Here is a 21,244-nt window from a genome sequence, read left to right as displayed (position 1 = left end):
CAGTTTACTGTCAATCTCATTGTGCACTAACTTCCCCGTGTCGATAATCCCTGAAAAGAGCCCTGCATAATCATCATGCCCATTATCTCTGACCTAGAGGTAACCTGAATACTCTAATTCTTGCATGTAATTGAAACCAATATACATGCTAATAAAGGTCTGAGGGTTGCTTTTTTCACAGCATATTAGATTTAGAAGTAGTTGTGTTCTATTGATTCTCTAGGGATAAAGCTCCATAATAACATCTTCATCGTTACTACAAAAAGTGTGATTTCAAATCCCAAAATATGAGTTTGAAAATAGAAGGAAGAACTAGCCTTGCCTGTTCGTTCACTCACAGCTTTATTTATAACAAGCACAGTCAACAATTCAGGTTCGCTTTGGAAGGATGCCCATATGGTGCTCGATACTGTGCGTTAAAAAGAAGGAAGTGAACTGTAACATGGTCCAGATAATATGGTGTAAAAACATTACTGAGGATGTTGCTCTTGGCAAGTCTCTTCGGCTGTAGCACAAGGTTTGTAGACAATAACAGGAAACTTTTTGGTAAACTGAACCCTGTAGATGTATAAAGCCCACCACAATTCTGACAGGCTTGCTCATTGTGTCAAAAAGCAGAACAATCATTTACCTCCGCCAGGAGACAACTAGGAAAGTATGACTCCACGAGTGGTCCAGCAAAGCCCTTTTCCCTTCTTACTGTCTTTCATATCAAGGGGAAAAAACCGTAAGTGGAATATTTGATGACATGCACAGAAAATAGAAGTGAGAGCTCTCATGAGGTCTGTGTGAGGCACTGACACACGCGCTTCAAATAAGACATAAATTGTTCAGAGTTATCTGCTTTTGCAATGCATATTTAGTTATGTATTATGACCAAGTATAAAATAAACCCATGAGGAAGTATCTGAAGGCACATTTTACCCACTTTTTCTTACTGCTCGGTGGCCGAAAAATACCTACGGCCTGCCTCTCTAACTGGTTAGTAGCCTTTGTGTTGCTGAAGCAGTGTCTGAAGGGTGTCTTCCTCGGTACTGAATTGGATCTGGTCACATATTTCTCAACTGTCACCCAAGAGATAGCTTTTGTGCCAGACTGGGTCGCGAAGAGGCAAAAGGATAGAAGATTGCCATTTCCAGCTGGATCCTCTGGTTACGCGTTTGCTTGTAGGTTACCAGGTTTAACAATAGGCAGATTCTTAGTAGCAGATGTGGGGTTTGTATGAGGAGCTTTTACACAGAAGTGCAAGCCAGGCTAATAGCAGAAAGGAGAAAATCAGGAATGAGTACATGCCATTGCCGGCAGCCTCCTTCTTGCAACGCTCAGTACCGCCCCTCTTTGAGCACCTTCCCCTACAATAAGCAGGTTTCAGAGGGTGCACAAATCCCAGTGTTCCCTTTCCAGTGCTCAGAGCTGCCCGTCATGACTACATGACTGAAAGATTGGCTGGGACACAAGAAGAAAAAGGCTGAAAAGCAGTCCTAAAATTGCTATACTACATCTGCTAATAATTTGTGTAACCATTGTTTTTTTGAAGTGGGATCTCTGACTACTTTACCACCTTGTTGAATTCCATAAAAAACTGGGGGGGATGGAGCTAAGAAAGTTTTCCAGTGTCCTAAGAAACAGATCATTTTGGAGGATAAAATTAAACTAGCAATTATCTTATGAACACTAGACAAAAATAAAATGTTTCATTGCAAACATAAGAAAAGTGTTTGCTTTGTAGAGGAAAAAGAATAGAGAGGACATTAAAACAAAACCACAAGAGAGTAATTTCAATCTTTTCACATGTGATGGCTCTGCTCCTAAATGGTATTTCCAGTGACTAAATTACAGATGCTCCTCTCAAAAAAAAAAAGTAATTTCTGCACTACTGAAGACTCTGGCAATCTCGAAGTGAGTTAAATAGGTGGCTTTCATTGTGGGAAGCACTTTAAACGAGTTAAGCTTCTCTGTACTCTTGTTTCTTCCAAAGAAGAAAATAGGAAGGCAAGAAAGGAGAAGAATGCGTGCATGCCGGTTCTCACGTTACTCACTGTTTGTCTTGAGCTTGCCAGGCTCGCTGCTTCTGCTGCCCGCCTGATTAATGGCCTTAACAATAAAGATGTACTTAGTGCCACTCTGTAAGCCGTGCACTGTGTAGTGGTTTTGTTTGATATTGGGAACAATCATCCAGCTGTCGGCTGAGTTGCATAAACCTGCAATGTCAAATGGAGCACGTCAGTCATGACATACTGAACACTTTGTAAGAGAGGAACACTTAGGGCACTCCCGAGCACCCAACAACCGATACGAATTTTGCTTCTGTACCTTTTAAAGTGTTGCCACATTTACTGAGTCGCTACTTACTGCCACTAACTCATTTCATCAGCCTTCATCCAAGGTACCTTTTAAGTTCTTGCCTTGTGAAGTCAATCATAAAAAATGGACATTTGAGAAATTACTCAGAGGAGGCATGAGCAGTCTGAGATTTTTCATATCCCAGCACAGGGAATTCTTTATTGCTTAAGAGCTAGAGGATTATGGAGATCCCATCAATCTACTGTTTGGATTAATGAACTCACTCTAAGCCTCAGAAAACCAACGTAAGCAGTAAAGCTAGGAGGGCTGGGCAGGCACCTTTGCTGACAGTCCCCAGGTGTGCATTCTTCAGGACCTGAAGCAAATCATGGGAGGCCCCACAGGGCCTTGTGTGGGCTCCACAGCAAGCTTTGGCTCTTACACTCCAGACTTTGCCAGGATGTAATCTAAGCCAGTAAATTCAATGGACGCAACTTTTTGATTTATGTCCTCATGGTTAGATATCAACTGGGGACAAGCTGGCTTTTCTTTTTTTCCAGTTACAAAATTTTTTGGGTACAGTTGATGCTTACCGCAGAAGTATAATACATAGGAAGTACGTAAAATAAGGAAGGAGCAATATCATTTGCAAACCACAAAAATACTCCATTAACATGAACGTATTCATCTACATAAATTTTTCCTACTGTGATATAACTACTATGGCAGTCAATTACCCATATTACTTACTGTACATTTCAAACAGCTCCTGATTTAATGGATCCCCAGTCTGATAGCTTTCTTATTATAAATATTTACATAAACAACAAATTTAACATTCATGAAGTTTATATATATTCACATATAGCTTTTATATAGCTATACATCTAGAAAAAGATATATGCAGAGGCAAGTGTATGTATGCGTGTGCATATGGAAGGCAGGAAAACTTAAAAGAAAAATGCTTGACTAGATTAGAAACCTGAGAGACTTCTTGGTCTCTGCTTTTACTGGGCATAGATGATGTTATGAAAATTACTGTATTATTACAAAACAACTTTCAGCTTTTAACTCATGTTTTACTAGGAAACCAGTTAAGTATCAGTGAAGAGAATCTTTCAGAAGACAGTAGTAATTTCAGCTCTGTGTATCAGGCCATACAAAACCTTTATGTAAAATATAAATTAAACGGCTACTGGACACAAAACTTGAAAGAAAAAGACCTGTGATACAGGTTTATAGATTCATAGACAATTCATAACCACGGGAGATTCCTTCCCAATTTGGGATGTGCTTTTCGTAACAAAAGATCATTAGAAACAGAGCTCATACCCCAAATTTCAATGTAAGAATTATGTAGCTCTTATCTCAAAGTTCACATATTGCATAGCATCCTTGAGAGGCAGGCAGCTATTCATCCTGCTGTGCAAATGGGTAACTGAGGCACAGTTTCAGGTGGGACTCATGTCACTTCGTCATCTAACGAAGAGCTGCAGTACCTAACGTATTTTTCTGAACTCTGAGGAGAGGCAGAAATGAGTGAGTAGTTTCTTTCACTTCTCCAGGTGTGAATATCCTACCACAAGTACCTCTCTTTTCTTGGCCAGAGTGGAATCCTAGGTGACTAGTGTAGGCGAGATCTCTAACTTCAGGTATTTGAAATGAGGAGAGATGAACCCCCCTTCCACCCTGATTTGAAGGCTTGAAGTCTAAGCCTATAGCTGAACTCACACATGGCTTGTCCCCTTTGGATCATGATTTACCAGAATGAGAACATCTCTCTGTTGCAGTTTTCTGGCGTAAAGTGGGAAAACCAGAATTCCACCATGTTCCTTATGCTCCCACCAGTGAGCATCCTGACCACATGTAGCCTCCCTAAACATCAGCTACAAAGGATTCAAACAGTTTGCTACATGTGCAGAAGCAGCAAAGAAAAGCAATCTTGCAGCACTGTTTTCTCAAGACTATTGAAAAACTCGATGATATAGAGCAGTCATCTGTCTACCTCCTGAAAAAAGAGAACCCAGTGAAAACCTCACTTGTGCCTAGCACCTGTAGTAAACTGCTTATAGCAACATCAGTTCACATCTTGTTTCATGAACCATACTTCACTTTTTAAATCTGTGTGTGAACAGGTTCCCTAAGAGGAAGAAAGGAAATAAAAGCAGCAGTTTCCTGGCATAGAATATTCCACTGAATGCTCATAGGAATCCTCATCTTTTCCCAATAAAAGTTTGCCACAGGTAAATGCACAATTGTTCTGTAGCTGAACCGCCACACTGATTTTGCATTGAGACCATCAGTTACCCAACTCATAGGTGCTATTGCAAAATAAGTGTTAAGCTAAAACAAAATAAAACGAAGCACTGGATTTAGAGTGAATCCAGGATGACCAAGGAACCTTTAGCTCAGATGCCTTCGATGGGGTATCAAACAACATAGGGTGGTAAGTGGGATGAATCCAGACAGTGGTCCTGGAAGTGTTTTCTCCTTCCACAACTGCACTTTGAAAGCAAAGGTCTATGGTATACATAGGCCATATATAAAAAAACCCTTACGCAGACACTGAATTGCCCAGATTTTTGCTAAATCATCTCAAAATTAGATTTGTGTTAGTCACTACAACTCTCTAAAGGGCACGTTTTTCAGGCTTGCATTACACTTTTTACGCTACCCTCCACAGGCTGATCACTCCTTATGGAAGTATAAAACTTGGATCTAAATAGGTATATGAAGGACTGTAAAGGTACAGTTACGTTGCTATGGGTCTCCTCTCCACTCTGTCCTTTCCTCCTATGTATGGGATTTATACATACCCAATACTCACTAGTCTGTAAATACTTGCACAGGGTAAATTATTATATTATTAAATAATTCAATTAATGGTTAATTTAGATTTCAGTGTATAGAAGACAGAGCCATGATAATTTTAAGTACTGTTACAACTTGGCAGTTTCTGCTAGTGTTAATGGCAAAATGCTCACACGCAGGTGTAGATTCATCCCACCTGGCCTTGAACAAAGAGCAGAGTTCATGTGTTAGGACCTTACCTACCCTAAACTCTATGTACAGAGAGGGTTGGGAACCCTCCGTTCAACTTGACTCATGTTCTAGGGAAAAGGTCTATCCTCTTTGATGACACAAGGCACCTTGGGTTTCTCTTCTTTGTCCTTCCAGTCTTAGGCATCCCAGGCTACCGGTGTACAATAAATGTTGGATGTGCAGTGGCTGACTTGATCGCTTTGCTCAACAAACCTGCTGTCTCAAGAAGCTCGGTTCTGGCCTCTGTATGAAGGGGGCTCAGTGGTGTGTCCATGTGCTTCCTGACTGTCAGCTATTTGGTAACAGGCTTTAAACAGAACATTAATTCTAGAAACATGTTGCCCGGAGAGGTGGTAGATGCCCCATCCCTGGAAATATTCCAGGTCAAGTTGGACGAGGCTCTGAGCAACCTGCTCTAGTTGAAGATGTCCCTGCTCATTGCAGGGAGGTTGGACTAGATGCCCTTTAAAGGTCCCTTCCAACCCAAACTGTTCTATGATTATGTGATTCTATGAAATCTTGGGAATGAAATTTTGATGGTGTCAATCTAGAAGTCCAAAATCCTTCAGAATGGAGAAGAGTAACTAGTGGCAGCCAAGTTAAACATTTAGGTATGAAAGAATATTTTGTCACTACATCAAAAGAATTTGTCTTCTGTCAGGACAGCTTTTCTTCTCTGAATACCAAAAAAGATGATTAAGAAAGTTCAGGGAAATGAGCAAGCAGCTTGGTAATGCAGGCATCTGCGGGTGACATTTGCTCTCTCAGTTCCCTGCCAGTGGCGGCAGGTTAAGTGGAAAAGCACACATCTTCTGCTCACTGGTGCAGCAGCAGGAGCTAAGGGTCGTCTATTGTACCCACTCCTAATCCAGGCCACATTCAGGTTTCTTGTTTCAAAAACCCAGGGCTTTTTACAGGGCTATGCAGGTGGTAAAACAATGTATTTTAAAACTGTAGCCTACAAAAATTTAGAGAATTTAAATTACATCCTGGAATGGTGCAGTGAGCACAGTGATGTCCGTACAGGACGTGTGGATTTTCAAAACAAGTTTCTCAGAGTCTGGAGGTAATAATTTTTAAAGTTATTTCCCTGGTGTTGGCTGTTCACGCACTTTAAAAAAACAAATGGAAAAAATCCCAGGGTGCAAATCCCCCCAAAATTTACACTGATAGATTTTAATTCAATATACCTTCTTGAAAAGTGGAAGAGGAATATAAAAGTCATGGGAAAGTTATTTAATCTTTTTAGGATTTTAATTATTTTTAAATGCTTTATTTAAATAAATTATTACAGTTCAAATTGGTAGAACAAATACAGTAGGTGAAGGGAACAGATAGCTCCCCACCCCGACTCTGCATTCCCACTTGAAAGAAAATAATATATGCAGGATTTCTGCAAAACACATTGCATTTTCTTTAAGAAGTACACTCTTTTTATACCCTTCAAGAGGCAGAAGTCTTCATGGCTTTATCCCAAACTTGCTTTTGTGGCATTAAAACATATTCACTAAAATCCTCAGTAGCAATCTGAAGATTGTGAGGAATCTGTTTTTAATAAATTAAAACTTACAGAAACAGAAAAAAGCTAGAATTCAAAAATTAACTGGTGAATCATAAACTTACTGTTTTTCGTGGAAGCTTGGGCAGCTTATTGTCTTAGAACCTCCAACAAAATTTTACCCTATCTTACTGGAAGAGTAACTGTGTAACACTGGAAAAGTTCTGACAGTACACTGTATCCTTAATACAGTGATTTTTAGTATTTAGCCAATGAAACTAACCTAAATTCCGTTTACTAGGAAAAAGAGATTTACTGATTTTTGCCTTGAAGAGAGAGATGTGTTTTTCATGAAGACACCCTGTATTGCAGCAAGTAAAAAGCGGGGTTTTAAGTTTCAGCCTTCCTGAAGTGCAATAAAGCAATTCCGTGATGTCAAAAAAACTGCATACGCAATAAATACTTGAAAATTTATTGAAATGGGATAATGAAATTATAATGCATGTTAACTAGCTAGTGACAAAGTCATTTTAAGAGCCTTTACAATATTCAGATTGCAGGCTGCCTCTCAGAAATGCAAATGTGTGAATGGTGTAACTCTGAGAACAACGGTTTAGTAAAACCCTGCTTAATTTAAAGTTCTGTATTGCTCTTATGCACAGAACAGGGCTGCTAGCATTTAAGAGCCAAGCAGTTTGACCACATTTGGAAATAATCTTTCCTGTATGAAATAGGATTCAAAATTAAATACTCTGTTTGGACTTTTTCCATCAAATGTTAGCTCTCCGATTTTTCAGTTAATAAAAAAGAATATAGCTGATTATGTTGGATAGAAAATATACTAGAAAAACATAGCATTGCTTGTTTTTGTTACTGAATTCTTAGCAATCTCTGAATGATATATGCCTCTGGTGGGGGAAATGTACTGAGGAGTGGAAAGTGCAGTCAGTCTGTCTATGTGGTTTTAAGAAGTGGATTCCACAGTAACAACATCCATTAGCACGGTAGGTGGGTACGTATGCAAAGTGATTCCTGTTGTCTCAGGGGAAAAAGGCTTGTTGGTTTAATGCAGCACTCTGGCTACTCCCTCGTGACTAATTCCTAGGTACCAAAACACAGGACTGAAGACGATCGATGTACCTGTTTACATTATCTGCTACAGGCAACACACAATACCAATGGAAACTTTTTGGGATATGAGAGAGAAATAAATTAAAAAAATAATTGCATGCAACAGCATGTAAATGCCATAAATGGAAAGAAATTTGTGCTAATCCAAAATCTATTCCATTAAAAGAGGATTTTAAAAAAAAAAGATCACCTAGCTTCAGATCATCAAAACATGAAGGCTGCAGTGCAGCGCCACTTGCAGTGAAAATAGCTCTCTCTGTTATACGATGCTATTAAGGTACACCCAATATTCTAGGGACAATCTTGGAAATTCATCTATAGAAGTTGCAATATTTGGCCCTTCTGCAGGACAAAGAATATAATGCGACAAAGCGAAGAAATGTCACAGAATCACAGAATCACTAAGGTCGGAAAGGACCTTCAAGATCATCAAGTCCAACCATTAATCCAGCGCCACCGTGTCCCCTAAACCATGTCCTGAAGCACCACATCCACACGTTTTTTGAACACTTCCAGAGATGGTGACTCCACCACCTCCCTGGGCAGCCTGTGCCAATGCTTGACCACCCTCTCGGTGAAGAAATTTTTCCTAATATCCAATCTAAACCTCCCCTGGCACAACTTGAGGCCATTTCCTCTCATTCTATGACTAGTTACTTGGGAGAAGACACCAACACCCACCTCACCACAACCCCCTTTCAGGTAGTTGTAGAGAGCGATAAGGTCTCCTCTCAGCCTCCCCTTCTCCAGACTAAACAACTCCAGTTCCTTCAGCCGCTCCTCATAAGACTTGTGCTCCAGATCCCTCACCAGCTTCGTTGCCCTTCTTTGGACGCGCAGTGTCCAAGCAGTGTTCTGAGTAAAATCAGGATGTTAGTGGGCAAATCTCCCATATCAGTGGAAGTGGTAATGAACTGAGAGAGTTCCATGTGTTAGAAACCTGGGCAGATCTGTAGCAGTTAGATTTGGCAGGAACATCTCCATTGGAGGTGTTCAAGTCTACATTAAATAATAACAAGATTAAATGAAAGATTTACAACATTTAGAAACCCCCTCCACATATACTTATATATGAATGTATTTTAATTTGGGTTAACACTACAGCTTTCAATTAAATTGAAACTAGCAGCCAGGATATTTGTGTAAAAGCTAATGTATTAAAAAAAAAAAAAAGGAAAGGAAAAAGCGCCAGTTCTTTCATTTCTTTCTACTGTCACTTAAGGTCTTCAGAACATTTTGTAAACAATGTTTTTTATAATGTTGATTTGTTTCCTCTCCAAACTTTTAATGACACCATTTTTGCTAAGTGGTAAAATGAAAGCTCAGAGTTCACACTGATCGCTTCATGCTATACCCAAAAATTATCATATTGCATCTCTGAAAGCAGACTAATTGATACATGTTTTGCAGATCAAAGCTTTTGCCTTCACGTGGGAAAACTGCAATACTGCCTAAAAATGAAATACCTTGTTATTTATTCACTAGTAAGCAAAGAGTAAAACCCCACAACACAAAGGTGTGGAAATGGCACACCTTTCTGCGGCTGTGTTCACACATGGTACCAATAACTGACTTGCATAAAGCCTTCTAGCACAAAGCCATGGATGAAAATGGGTCAGAAAACAAGCATCATACTGTGTTATCATTAAGACTTGTCTACGTTGTAGTGATTAATTAGGGAAGCCTGTCTTCCCTTACCTACCATGTTCCAATTTGTTCCAAAATACTATTAGACCTTTTTGGTGTCCAGCTTGCTCAGATGTAGGAGCATGTGTTGAAGGTTACTTGGTCTTTTCAGCAGTCTTAAATTTTACAGTGTATTGTCCAAAATGAGGCTGTTTAGTGAAATACTAAATGGAGGCTTCAGCAAAACACTAATCAAATTTTCAATAGCCCACTTGATTTTTCAGTCAATCCTGAATACCGTGATATACTCACAGTATGCTACTTAAAAATGGTTTTAAAATGCCAGCGCATGAAGCCTCAGATATCCTTTCAGAAGACTTGGAGGACTAACTCCACTTTTGTGATGGAGAAAAAGAGGTGCTCACACCAAGATGAGTCAGTGCAAGAATTTGGCTCGGTACTGAGACTTGGTATAGACCATACTGGTTTTCCATTTTTTGTAAGAACAACATCACTTCTGCACTGGGTCAGAGCTAAGCGTACCTTGCTCAGTGCATACCCAGGGTGTCTGATGGTGCACAAAAGCAAGAGCATTGGGAGGTGTTAAGGCACAGGGAAAGCGCACAGCAATCATTGCTCACCACACTCTCCCATACTCCAGAAGCTTACAGCTCAGGGACTTCCTGAGCCAGGAGGAAGTCTATGCACTATATTGTTCTCAGTGGATTTTTCTTGCATGATCTGTCCAGTCATCTTTTGAACTCAGACTTTTAATCAACAACCCTCTGTGGCAATGAGTTCCGATTTAAATACATGTTGACTGAACAAACTCCATCTTTTGATTGATTTAAGAATCCTTCAGTTTCATAAAGCAAGTACATGTTCCCTAGTGGTATTCTCATTAAACATACGGGGAACAGGAAGAAGTTAAATGACCTCTCTGAATTCATAGTCAATGATTGCTATGCACCGAAGCCAGAAGTGTTGACTTCCTGGCCACAGGTTAGACAATATCGTTTTCTCAGAGGAATAGTTATTTAACAAAAAAAACAATCTGAGGAATAATCAGTAAGCTTGTTCATTCAGGAAAGTCACAGATTCAAAACAGAGGGAGTATTTAATAAAAAATGTGCTACAATACAAAATATAAAGCAATGATAGTTGACGTCATTATAAGTCAAACAAAATTACTATATTAATAGTTCTTCCACTGATGTTTGCTGCCCTAGCCTTCAGTATACTGAGACCTATGCTTTGTAGCCCTGAAGACAGTAAAAATCAGAGGGAAGGACTTAAGCTGTATTTCTGACAAAGGGCCAGTTGTCAAGGGTATCTAATGATAATGGGGCTGCAGTTCTAACTAACGACCACTTCAACACAGGCTCCCAAGTGCCTGACTAGCCCAGACAACGGAAATAATGTCTTCGTCCCTGTGGCTACATCTGCACCCAGATGCAAGAGACAGCTGAGAAATGGGCCTGTGTGAACATCATGGAGTTCAACAAGGCCAAGGGCAGGGTCCTGCACCTGGGTTGGGGCAACCCCAGGTATCAATACAGGCTGGGGGATGAAGGGATTGAGAGCAGCCCTGCCGAGAAGGACTTGGGGGTACTGGTGGTGGATGAAAAGCGGGACATGAACCGGCAATGTGTGCTCGCAGCCCAGAAGGCCAACTGTATCCTGGGCTGCATCCAAAGCAGCGTGGCCAGCAGGTCGAGGGAGGGGATTCTGCCCCTCTACTCTGCTCTGCTGAGACCCCACCTGGAGTCCTGAGTCCAGGTCTGGAGGCCTCAGCACAGGAAAGACATGGACCTGTTGGAGCGGGTCCAGAGGAGGGCCACCAAAATGATCAGAGGGCTGGAACACCTCTCCTATGAGGACAGGCTGAGAGAGTTGGGGTTGTTCAGCCTGGAGAAGAGAAGGCTCCAGGGAGACCTAATTGCAGCCTTCCAGTATTTAAAGGGGGCTTATAGGAAAGATGGGGACAGACTTTTTAGCAGGGCCTGTAGTGATAGGACAAGGGGTAATGGTTTTTAACTAAAAGAGGGGGGATTTAGATTGGACAGGAGGAAGAAATGTTTCACAATGAGGCTGGTGAAACCCTGGCCCAGGTTGCCCAGAGAGGTGGTAGATGCCCCATCCCTGGCAACATTGCAGGTCAGGTTGGACGGGGTTCTGATCTAGTTGAATATGATGATCCTGCTCACTGCAGGGGGGTTGGACTAGATGGCCTTTAAATGTCTCTTCCAACCCAACTATTCTATAATTCCATGATTCTGTGAGTCCTGTTAAGATGAACAGTACTTGTGCCTTTTGGAATATGTGTTGGCTTCAAAAGTTCTCACTACATGGGATTCACAGAAAACACACAAGAATTTTTAACTGAATGAATTCTGAATTTTAAAAGCCTCCAAAATTGTTATTGTTTTGCATTTAAAATTTTGGCCTTAACTATTCCTAGAAAATATTTTTTCCTTTTGTTCTTGGCATGTGAGTACATTTATATTTAAAGGCACTTGGTTTACAGAGATAGCATACGGAAACAGACCTAGAAAAGAGAAGGTTTATACTTACTAACAACATTAGCTTGTCCAGTGAAGATGGTGTACTGCAGCTCATAAGAGACCACACTGAACTCATCATCCGATGTCCAGTGGACAGTGATGGTATCATAAGAAGCTGTACAGAGCTCTTCTCGAATGGTGGGTGGGTTGGGAGCTGTGAGATACAACACAGGAGACTTACTGACACAACCAGTAAAATATTTCCTTTCTCACCTGAGATTAAGGCAAATGATGTATGAGTTTGCAGCTATACCATCCAACAGACTTTTCAACATATTTTCACCAATTCCAGTAGTAACTTAGCTTATCAATAAATTGTTGCAAAGCAATTCTTTCTATCAATATAACCACATAAGAAGTCCAGATTTTGAAAATATTTTGTTTTAAAATAGCTTTAGTTTCAGATGCCCTAGCACAGGTGGTGTGTTTGTGGTACAATCAACAAGTTATTTTTTCTAGGCTTGTTTCTGACCATCACACTAAAATAATCAAAGTTTCATTGAAGCGTATATCAATAGGGAGAGTCAACACTCTTCACTGTTGACTTGAAAGCAGTGTTTGCCAGGCGTATCTTACCAGAGATTGGCAAAGTGGTATTTAAAAAAAATACGATTTTTCAGAAGCCTCCAAACACTCATGCTTTCATGCTTGATGTCTCCAAGTTAATTTTTATTTATTTCCTAGCTATCCTTTCTAATACAGATGCATACAAATGCTGTTGGCTATACAACTCACTTTTTCTCAGCCTTATGTAAAGAGTTCTTATCATAACTTCGTGACTATATGACTAATACAACCTAAACTTCAATGTCATTGATAATTAAATAATTCTAGAAAACTACCCAAACACTTTAATAAAAAGTTGCCCCTCTGGTTGGGTTTTTTTTTTTTTCATCAACAAACAAGATATCTGTGTAGCAAGCTATATATTCTTCTCCCATATTAACACATGGGTTTATTTTAAAGACCTATTTAAAAAAGTGAAACTTGAAGCAAACTCCTTAGGTCTAAATTTTCCTTGTTTGCATTCTCTACAAAGCCAAGCACCTAAATAAGAAACAAATGAGTCTTTCTTTGAAAGACTGGTGGGCCTTCCTGCATGCTTGTCTCAGTGGGAGCCTCGTTCGTAATCATCTCCCCTACATGCCACCATCATACAAAAAAAAAATCCTTGTGCTTAATAGTGCTCCTTCCAGCTGTCACAGGGTTAGGAAGGAGGGCACTCAAGCTGAAACAACCACAGTACGCATGGATTAAAGGAAAAGGAAGGCAACTCTCAATAGTATCTTTGCTATCAGCTCTTTAACTTCTGTTAGACACAGATAACTGCCTCAAAAAAAGTCCCTCTGAAGGAATTCCACATTTACTTTTGCAACAACTTATTTTTATGAAACATCAATTTTATAACATTTTACTTTCCATTAAGAATTTTTATAGTTCATGTCCCTGGTTTACTGATGTATGTTCCCAAGGATTAAAGTGCAGACGTATCTCCAAGCAGCCTTTTTCAACCAAGGGGCATAAGGAAACGCTCAAATGTGTTTCATGATATGACCGTGATTTGTGATGCTCTAAATATTGTAGCATGGAAGCTTACCAATGCCTTTTTTTTTTTATTCAGCCGAGGAACCCTTGAGACAGACGGGTATTAATAAAGAGAGAGAGAGAAATTAACTAAAATAAGAACAGTCATCCAGGAGGGGAATATAAGTAAAAGGAAGAGAAAAAACCGCCGCAAACTTCTGGAAAGATTAGTGCTGCAGTTTAGAGGTCGTGTACTAACTGAGACCAACTAACTGTTGTAAAAGCTATGCAGTACTGCATTGGTCCTATCAGCTATGTTTCAGAAATGTATTCAACAGAACAATCTACTGGAGCTGATTTTTATTTTTAATTTTCATATTTTACCTGTCCTTCAAAGGCAAAAAAAAATTGAAAAAAATCTTAATTACAAATATACAAGTGGATCCATTTTTTTGTGTGCTAGTATTCAACTAAAGTCTTCTTCAGTCATCTCCTGCACCTAACAGAGCAAAACCTTTTTGCTTGAGAAATGCACCTGTTATTACTACAACACAGATAATAAATATTAATTTATGGAAAACAACAATTACTGAGGGTTTAATGAACAGTAAACTGCATTTCAATAGCACCTAAGTGTCTTCAACTCCGTTAAAAATGACAGCCTAAGTTCTCTTTCCATATGCACACCTGGCCGGCCTTATGGCTAGAGATTTACAGGCCTTCGTGTAATAAGAATGACAGAAGAAAGAGATTTGACTTAAGCAGGACATCTTTTATCTTGCTCTTATGATTAACCCACACCCACCTGAGACTATACTGCATGAAGCTCAGCTCTTCAGAAGCACTTATTTCATAAACCACTCAGAATAAAATAACATTTATCTGCCTCTCCTGCAGACAGACAGGGAAGTCTACTTGCAAATAGTTTGTTATAACTTTCAAAATAATGTAGAAATCTGACTGCCAAATTCATAATTCCACAGCATTTCCTTTGGAGAGTGTAAGTAAGTCCATAATGCAATTAAAGAGATTGACCTTAATCAGTTATCTTCATTATGACATTTGATAGCGTGTGGTTTGCTTATCACATTTACTAGAGCTCAGGTGCCATAGGGAAAGCTCTACGGAGACTCCAGAGTGATCTCAAGGCTGCATCAGCACCTTCCCCCATGTGTCCTTGATGCAGGTGTGCTCCACCACTGCTCAGGAAGGGGACGTCCAGCATGCTTCCAACACAGCAGTGGACGACACAAAGCCTCATATCCACCCTCTGGTCCTGTTTCCCAGAGGAGAAGCAGTGATTGCCCATGAGCCCTTCCAGTCTGTTTCAGGGTGAGAACAGATGTTTGACAGCTGATGCTGTTAATAACCTCAGCTATTGGCAGCCTCCTGTCTGCAAACTACTACCCAATGTCAGGGAGAGGTGAAAAAAATCTGAAGCAGCTCTTGAAAACCCCAAATTTATAGCCTTGAGCAGTGAGGGAACCTGGAACCAGTGCCAGAAGACTTAGCAAGGCACAATGAAAGCTGCCGTGGTTTGAAGAATTGCTTCCTAACATCTGTAGCTCTCCTTGGTCATGGAGTGGCAATCTCCACAGAGGACCAGGGCAGACATCTGGGAGTGGTAACTGCTTCAGTCGCATTGACTTTCATCCATCTGCATCCATGAATCAACACTCTCTGACAAGAGTGAAAATCATTGCTGAAGGCTGTTTTAGTTAATTTGTGTGACTTCAACTCAAAACTGAGCAGGCACACTTAAATAGTCAAGAACCACATCTGAAGTGCCTGAAAGGCAATAACTGACATTAGAATGGCAGCTTCTTAAACTTGCTCCCAGAAGTAACTGAACTTGGGAGTGTACGTACTCCATTTCAACCAGGTTAGTCTAACCCACCTTCCGTTCAATGTCATCTGCGTGGCTTTTGTTCTGAAGCAGACTGAAAGCACTCATATGGTTCATATATCTTGAGGGAAACTGCCACCTCTCACTGGTGAATCCCAGCATGAGTGCAGTGTCTCCTGGACAACCATCAAGATTATTTATAAATCCTCTCAGCACAAGGTCACAGAGATTGACAAAAAACACCTGAACTTATCATAGAATCATAGAATAGGTGGGTTGGAAGGGACATTTAAAGGTCATCTAGTCCAACCCTCCTGCAATGAGCAGGGACATCTTCAACTAGATCAGGTTGCTCAGAGCCCCATCCAACCTCACCTGGAATGTTTCCAGGGATGGGGCATCTACCACCTCTCTGGGCAACCTCTGCCAGCGGTTCACCTCCCTCATTGTCAAAAATTTCTTCCTTAGATCTAGTTGAAATCTACCCTCTTTTAGTTAAAAACCATTACCCCTTGTCCTATCGCTACAGGCCCTGCTAAAAAGTCTGTCTCCATCCCAATTCTCTCAGCCTGTCTTCACAGGAGAGGTGTTCCAGCCCTCTGATCATTTCGGTGGCCCTCCTCTGGACCTGCTACAACAGGTCTATGTCTTTCCTGTGCTGCGGGCTCCAGAGCTGGATGCAGGACTCCAGGTGGGGTCCCACTAGAGTGGAGTAGAGAGGCAGAATCCCCTCCCTCGACCTGCTGGCCATGCTAGTTTTTTTGCAGCCCAGGATATGGTTGGCTTTCGTTTCCTTGGTGTCCACCTCCTTGCTGACATGGGGTGACTGAATTTGTAAGTGTTCCTTACTTTTTTTTATATTGAGTAAAAAACAAAGATCTAAGCCATCTTCTTGACTTAATGGTGCTAGAAATACTCATATTGTTGGTATGAACATGAGGGAGTTGAGGAAGCTGCTCTGAACCTCTTTTGACTGGTCATTACTGGGCTCCATGGTGTATCATGACACTGGACTGAACCAGCATGCAGGAACTTGAGAGGCACAGTTACACCAGATGTAGATACAAATTTGATGTGTTACAAACATGTCATGCATGAGCTGGCATCAAGGGCTCAGTCATACAACCATGTAGACATCGTCTTTGGGTAGACCAGAACTGTTAAAAAAAAAAAAAACTGAATAAGAAGAGATTACACCCAAAACATGACACTGTGCTAGCTGAAGGTCAGTTTTGATTTTTTAATACTGAAAGAGTTAGACGGAAAGACAGGTTGTTTCTGTGGGAAAAAAAAAGCTGGCATATGCTAGATAATGCATATTTCTTAGTACAGTCATAGCTGACGTGATGGATGAAGAAAATGTATCATTGTTTCAGGTGGGATTTCTGAAGCAGAGCAAATTTCAAGGTTAAAGAATAGATGTTCTTGCAACTGATTTCAAAGTATTAAGACACAGAATAAGTTTACAAGTCATATGCATTGGCTGGATCTAGCTAGATACATGTTTAGAAAAAGATGAGTTCCAGATGAAGAGCTTGAGAACTGGCAAGATAAGAAAGCTTTCAAAAGACATCAAGGCTATATATAAAAAGGATAGAACAGTCAGAGGAAGATTAAGGGTATTGTTTTACGATACTGAGCTTGACATCTCAATGTCTGGCTGGCAACTTTCAGAGAGATATCAGAGATTTTCATTTGGATAGCAGAAGCTTTGGACAGATAGCTGTGCAAATGATAAGCACTATCTAGTTAAATATATATTTGGGAAAGAAATAGCATAGGAAGAAAGAAAGATGCAAACTTCAGTGTGCCACATAGAAAACGGGTTGGGGAGATGGAGGATGAAGAATATCTGGCAAATAGTACACTGGGAAGAACCAAAGGAGAAGAAAATCTCCAGAATACAACTAAGGTCAATTGCTTCGAAGGCAACTGACAGCAGAGAGAATGAAGCTGGAATTCAGGCTTTGACATTTTGTTCAGAAGCAGTACAGAGGATAGACATAATACAAGCTTCTTCACTTGATTCACAACACAGATGTGCCACTAGGACTTACAAATGGTCTTCATTTTACTTAACTGTGAAACATGATAAAAGTAAAGCCCAATTCACTCTGTAACACAGTTTTCAGTTTAAGGTCTATGAAGGTTCCATTCATCAATCTGAAAGGGGTAAAATAAAATAAATCTTCCTCTATAGTTTCTGAACAACAATAGAGAATAATCAAGTGCATTTGGCTCTTGGGACTTCACATATAGATTACATATATACATATATATACATAAACGTATTTTCACTGTCTGCATAGGTTGTATTTTATGCTTAGATAATTTGGACATGTGTTTTGGATTTTGGCATTGCAGCCATATGCTATTTATTAATGTGCAGAAAACCAGTACAAAGACAGAGCCAGCTAAAAATGTTCTTCACTGGGCATCAAGAGCAAGGATAACAATGGTAGATTAGGAAAAAACAGCTAGACTGCTTGATATATTTGGGAGTTCCTTTAGACTGCATTGTAAGCAATTTTTCAAGACTGTGGATGAGGTAGGAAGAAGGAAGAGAAGGAGCTGTGTAAATGACACAGCCAGCATGATGGACCATGGTAAGGATCTTTGTAGCAAGACCACCCTTCATTTTGTTACAGATACAATCTTGATTTTCTTCAGTGTACAGCAATTAGGCTGGTAATACTGACATACGATGTACAAAGGGAAGAAGACCTGGGAGGTGCAGGAACCAACTGCTAGATAGAATTCACATTGTATAACTTCAAAGATCTAAAACACAATTATCTATATTTGAATGAGTATCCCTAGCCTCTGTTTGGAGAAAACTGGGAGAAATAGAAACCTGCAGAATGGAGTCAACTGACCTGATATACGTGCCTTAAAATGAGGTGGTTATTCCTCCTCTTTGACTATAAAGGAAGCTGAGGCTGATTATTCTACAGATAGATTCCTAGGTTAGGGCAAAAGAATCTAGCTTTTTCTTAATCCTTCCTGTTATTTCCTTGTCTTTTTATAATTTTGGGGTGAATACTCAACATGGTGGCAAAAATTCCAGCAGACATTGGGGAGACTGGGGGTGAGGGGAAAGCCAGTCACCATAACATTTCACCAGTGTTGCATAAAAAGTTCAAACGACCCTCACCACATTATTATTGTGTAAGATTTTCTTCAGTGTATGTTAAACACTGATTGTATTCACCAGTTATACGGTGATACAGAAATTTCTTGCAGATAAAATCTCTCCTTCAGTTATGGCAAGAACCCCACAGCTCTATAAGGCAAGGGTGGTGCTGCCCTGTGCAGGCAGACAGCCTTGCTCTTCCCAGTATTAACCTGTTTGCTTATTCCCCTCCAGAAAAGCCAGATGCCAGCCCTCTGCATGGAAAATGTCCGGTGGTTGGCAATGAGGAGACTCTGTGTTCTCACAATATTCTGAAATAACAAGGGTATCTCTCCTGCAAACCAGGCTAAAAGAATGGGCCCGGGAAGCGTTTTTAAGTGCTTTTCTAACAGTGACTTTCATTGCAAATTCTTGCTGTTAACAGAGCAGACGCTTAAAGACCCTGCAAAATGAAAACCTACCCTGTGTCTCTTCTGTTTTCAATTGAACTGGAATGAATTGTTCTAATTCTGGCATTGAAATCAAAACACCCTAAATTACAGTAATTTGTTTCTCTTTGTGAGTCATTATATACTCTGAGAACGCACATTACTCAGGCCTTCAGTGAGGGTCTAATCCTGTGGGCTTCTTCAGGCCAAAGCTCTCAGCGAGGCGAGCTGGGGCTCTGCTCGGCAGCGAGCCCGTCCCACACCCCGGCGCAGAGCACGCTGCGTGGTCTGTAGCCCCAGACACAGCGAGCTCCTGCTGTCCTGCCATGGGGAAACAGGCAGTGTCACGGGCGTGAGAAATTTCATCTTTCGCTGCCGAGCCCTTGATGTCGATTGTTTGAACAGCTTCTGCTTGCTCATGGGAAACCTGCCAGACTGGGATCTGCTGGGGGGAGGAGGCAGCCCCAAGGGAGAGGGTAACGCGTGGAGCATCCGCCCCTTGGGAAACAGGATTTGGTCCCTGCTCTCCCTCCTCTGGCTGCTCCAGGCTGAGCTCCAGCTGTTCCTTCACTTCACTCTGCTGCGGTGGCTTTTAACCATTTCTCACTCCCACTTGCCCGCACCCTGCTGGGGTGGAATGCAAGGAGAGGAGGTAGGAGATGCACCCCACTTGTGCTCTGTAGCACCTAATGCTTCCTGGGGCATTCCGGGGCTCTTGGGAGTAATATATATGGGATTTGGAGGAAGAGCGTATTGGGGTTATGTGACAAGGTTTTGGTAGCAGGGGGGCTACAGGGGTGACTTCTGTGAGAAGAGACCAGGACCTGACCCCATGTCAGACACAGCCACCTCCAAGACAGACCCACTGCTGCCCAAAGCTGAAACCATCAGCGACGCTGGTAGCGCCTCTGTGAGAGCATGTTTAAGAAAGGGTAAAATATGCTGCGCAGCAGCTGGGAGGAAGAGTAAGAAAATGTCAGAGGAACAGCCCTGCAGACACCAAGGTCAGAGCAGAAGGAGGGGCAGGAGGTGCTCCAGGTGCCAGAGCAGAGATTCCCCTGCAGCCTGTGGAGAAGACCATGGTGAGGCCAGCTGTGCCCCTGCAGCCCATGGAGGACCACAGTGGAGCAGATATCCACCTGCAGCCTGTAGAGCAGGTGGATGTGCCCTGAAGGAAGCTGCAGCAGTGGAGAGGAGCCCATGCAGAAGCAGGTTTTCTGGCTGGAACCATGGCCCATGGGGGACCCATGCTGGAGCAGTCCCTTCCCGAAGGACTGTTCCCCATGGAAAAGACACATGTTGAAGCAGTTCTTGGAGAACTGCAGTCTGTGGGAAGGACCCACAGTGGAGCAGGGGAAGAGCATGAGGAGGGAGGAACGGCAGAGACAACATATCATGAACTGACCACAACCCCCATTCCCTGTCCCCCTGTGCTGCTCAGGGAGAGAAGGTAGAAGAGTTGGGAGTGAAGTTGAGCCCAGAATGATGGGGAGAAACTGTTTTTTGTTTTGTTTTTATTTCTCACTATCCAAGTCTTACAATTAATTAACAATAAATAACATTAATCTTCCCCAAGTAGAGTCTGTTTGGCCTGTAGCAGTAACTGCTGAGTGATCTCCCTGTCCTTATCTCAACCCATGAGCTTTTATTCTTATTTTCTCTTCCAGTCTTGCTGAGGAGGTGGAGTGAAAGAGTGGCTGGGTGGGCACCAGCCAAGGTTAACTGACCACAGGGAGAAATGAAGAAAATCCTGTAACTATTGTTTTATGAGGAAGATACAATAGCAGCACCTTGAGAAAAAAAGTTACCTGTAAGGTAATCAAGGCATTCCAATAATTTCTTCTCCCTGGTAAAATCAAGTGCGAAAGTATCAAAAGTATCGTTGAGATTAATTTCAGGAATTAGAACCTGGGAGGATGCGGTTGCCATGGAAACCCTATAATGGAAAGAAAAGAGTCTTTTAGCACCTAAGACACAATAACTTTCACATCAAGGTAGAACTTGATCATCATGATTGTTATCACTTCTCAAAAAGCTTGACAAAAACTATTACACATATTTTATCTATATGGTTTAAGTCAGGAGCTTCTCCTACCACTTTTATTTTTGGGAGTGAAGTCCCCAGTAAAATTTCCTTATTACTTAGGTTTTGCCTGACATGCAGCATCA

The 21,244-nt window shown here is 41.2% G+C and overlaps 1 protein-coding gene across 2 annotated transcripts in view; it reads right to left on the bottom strand.

Annotated features, from left to right (window-relative positions):
* The window catches only part of MID1 (midline 1), a gene marked incomplete at both ends in the record, with an annotated part of 100,730 nt that overhangs the window by 2,300 nt on the left and 77,186 nt on the right, over window positions 1-21,244 (bottom strand). For both annotated transcript variants that reach the window (XM_082001855.1, XM_082001856.1), the window contains 3 exons: window positions 2,040-2,201; window positions 12,155-12,298; window positions 20,884-21,011. In XM_082001855.1, coding sequence (XP_081857981.1) covers window positions 2,040-2,201; window positions 12,155-12,298; window positions 20,884-21,011 — 434 coding nt within the window. The remainder of the gene's footprint in view (window positions 1-2,039; window positions 2,202-12,154; window positions 12,299-20,883; window positions 21,012-21,244) is intronic.

The sequence above is a fragment of the Phaethon aethereus genome (genome assembly GCF_964289735.1).
Source record: "Phaethon aethereus genome assembly, chromosome: 1".
In the NCBI taxonomy this organism is placed as follows: Eukaryota; Metazoa; Chordata; class Aves; order Phaethontiformes; family Phaethontidae; genus Phaethon; species Phaethon aethereus.
This window is presented reverse-complemented; position numbering and strand designations above follow the sequence as displayed.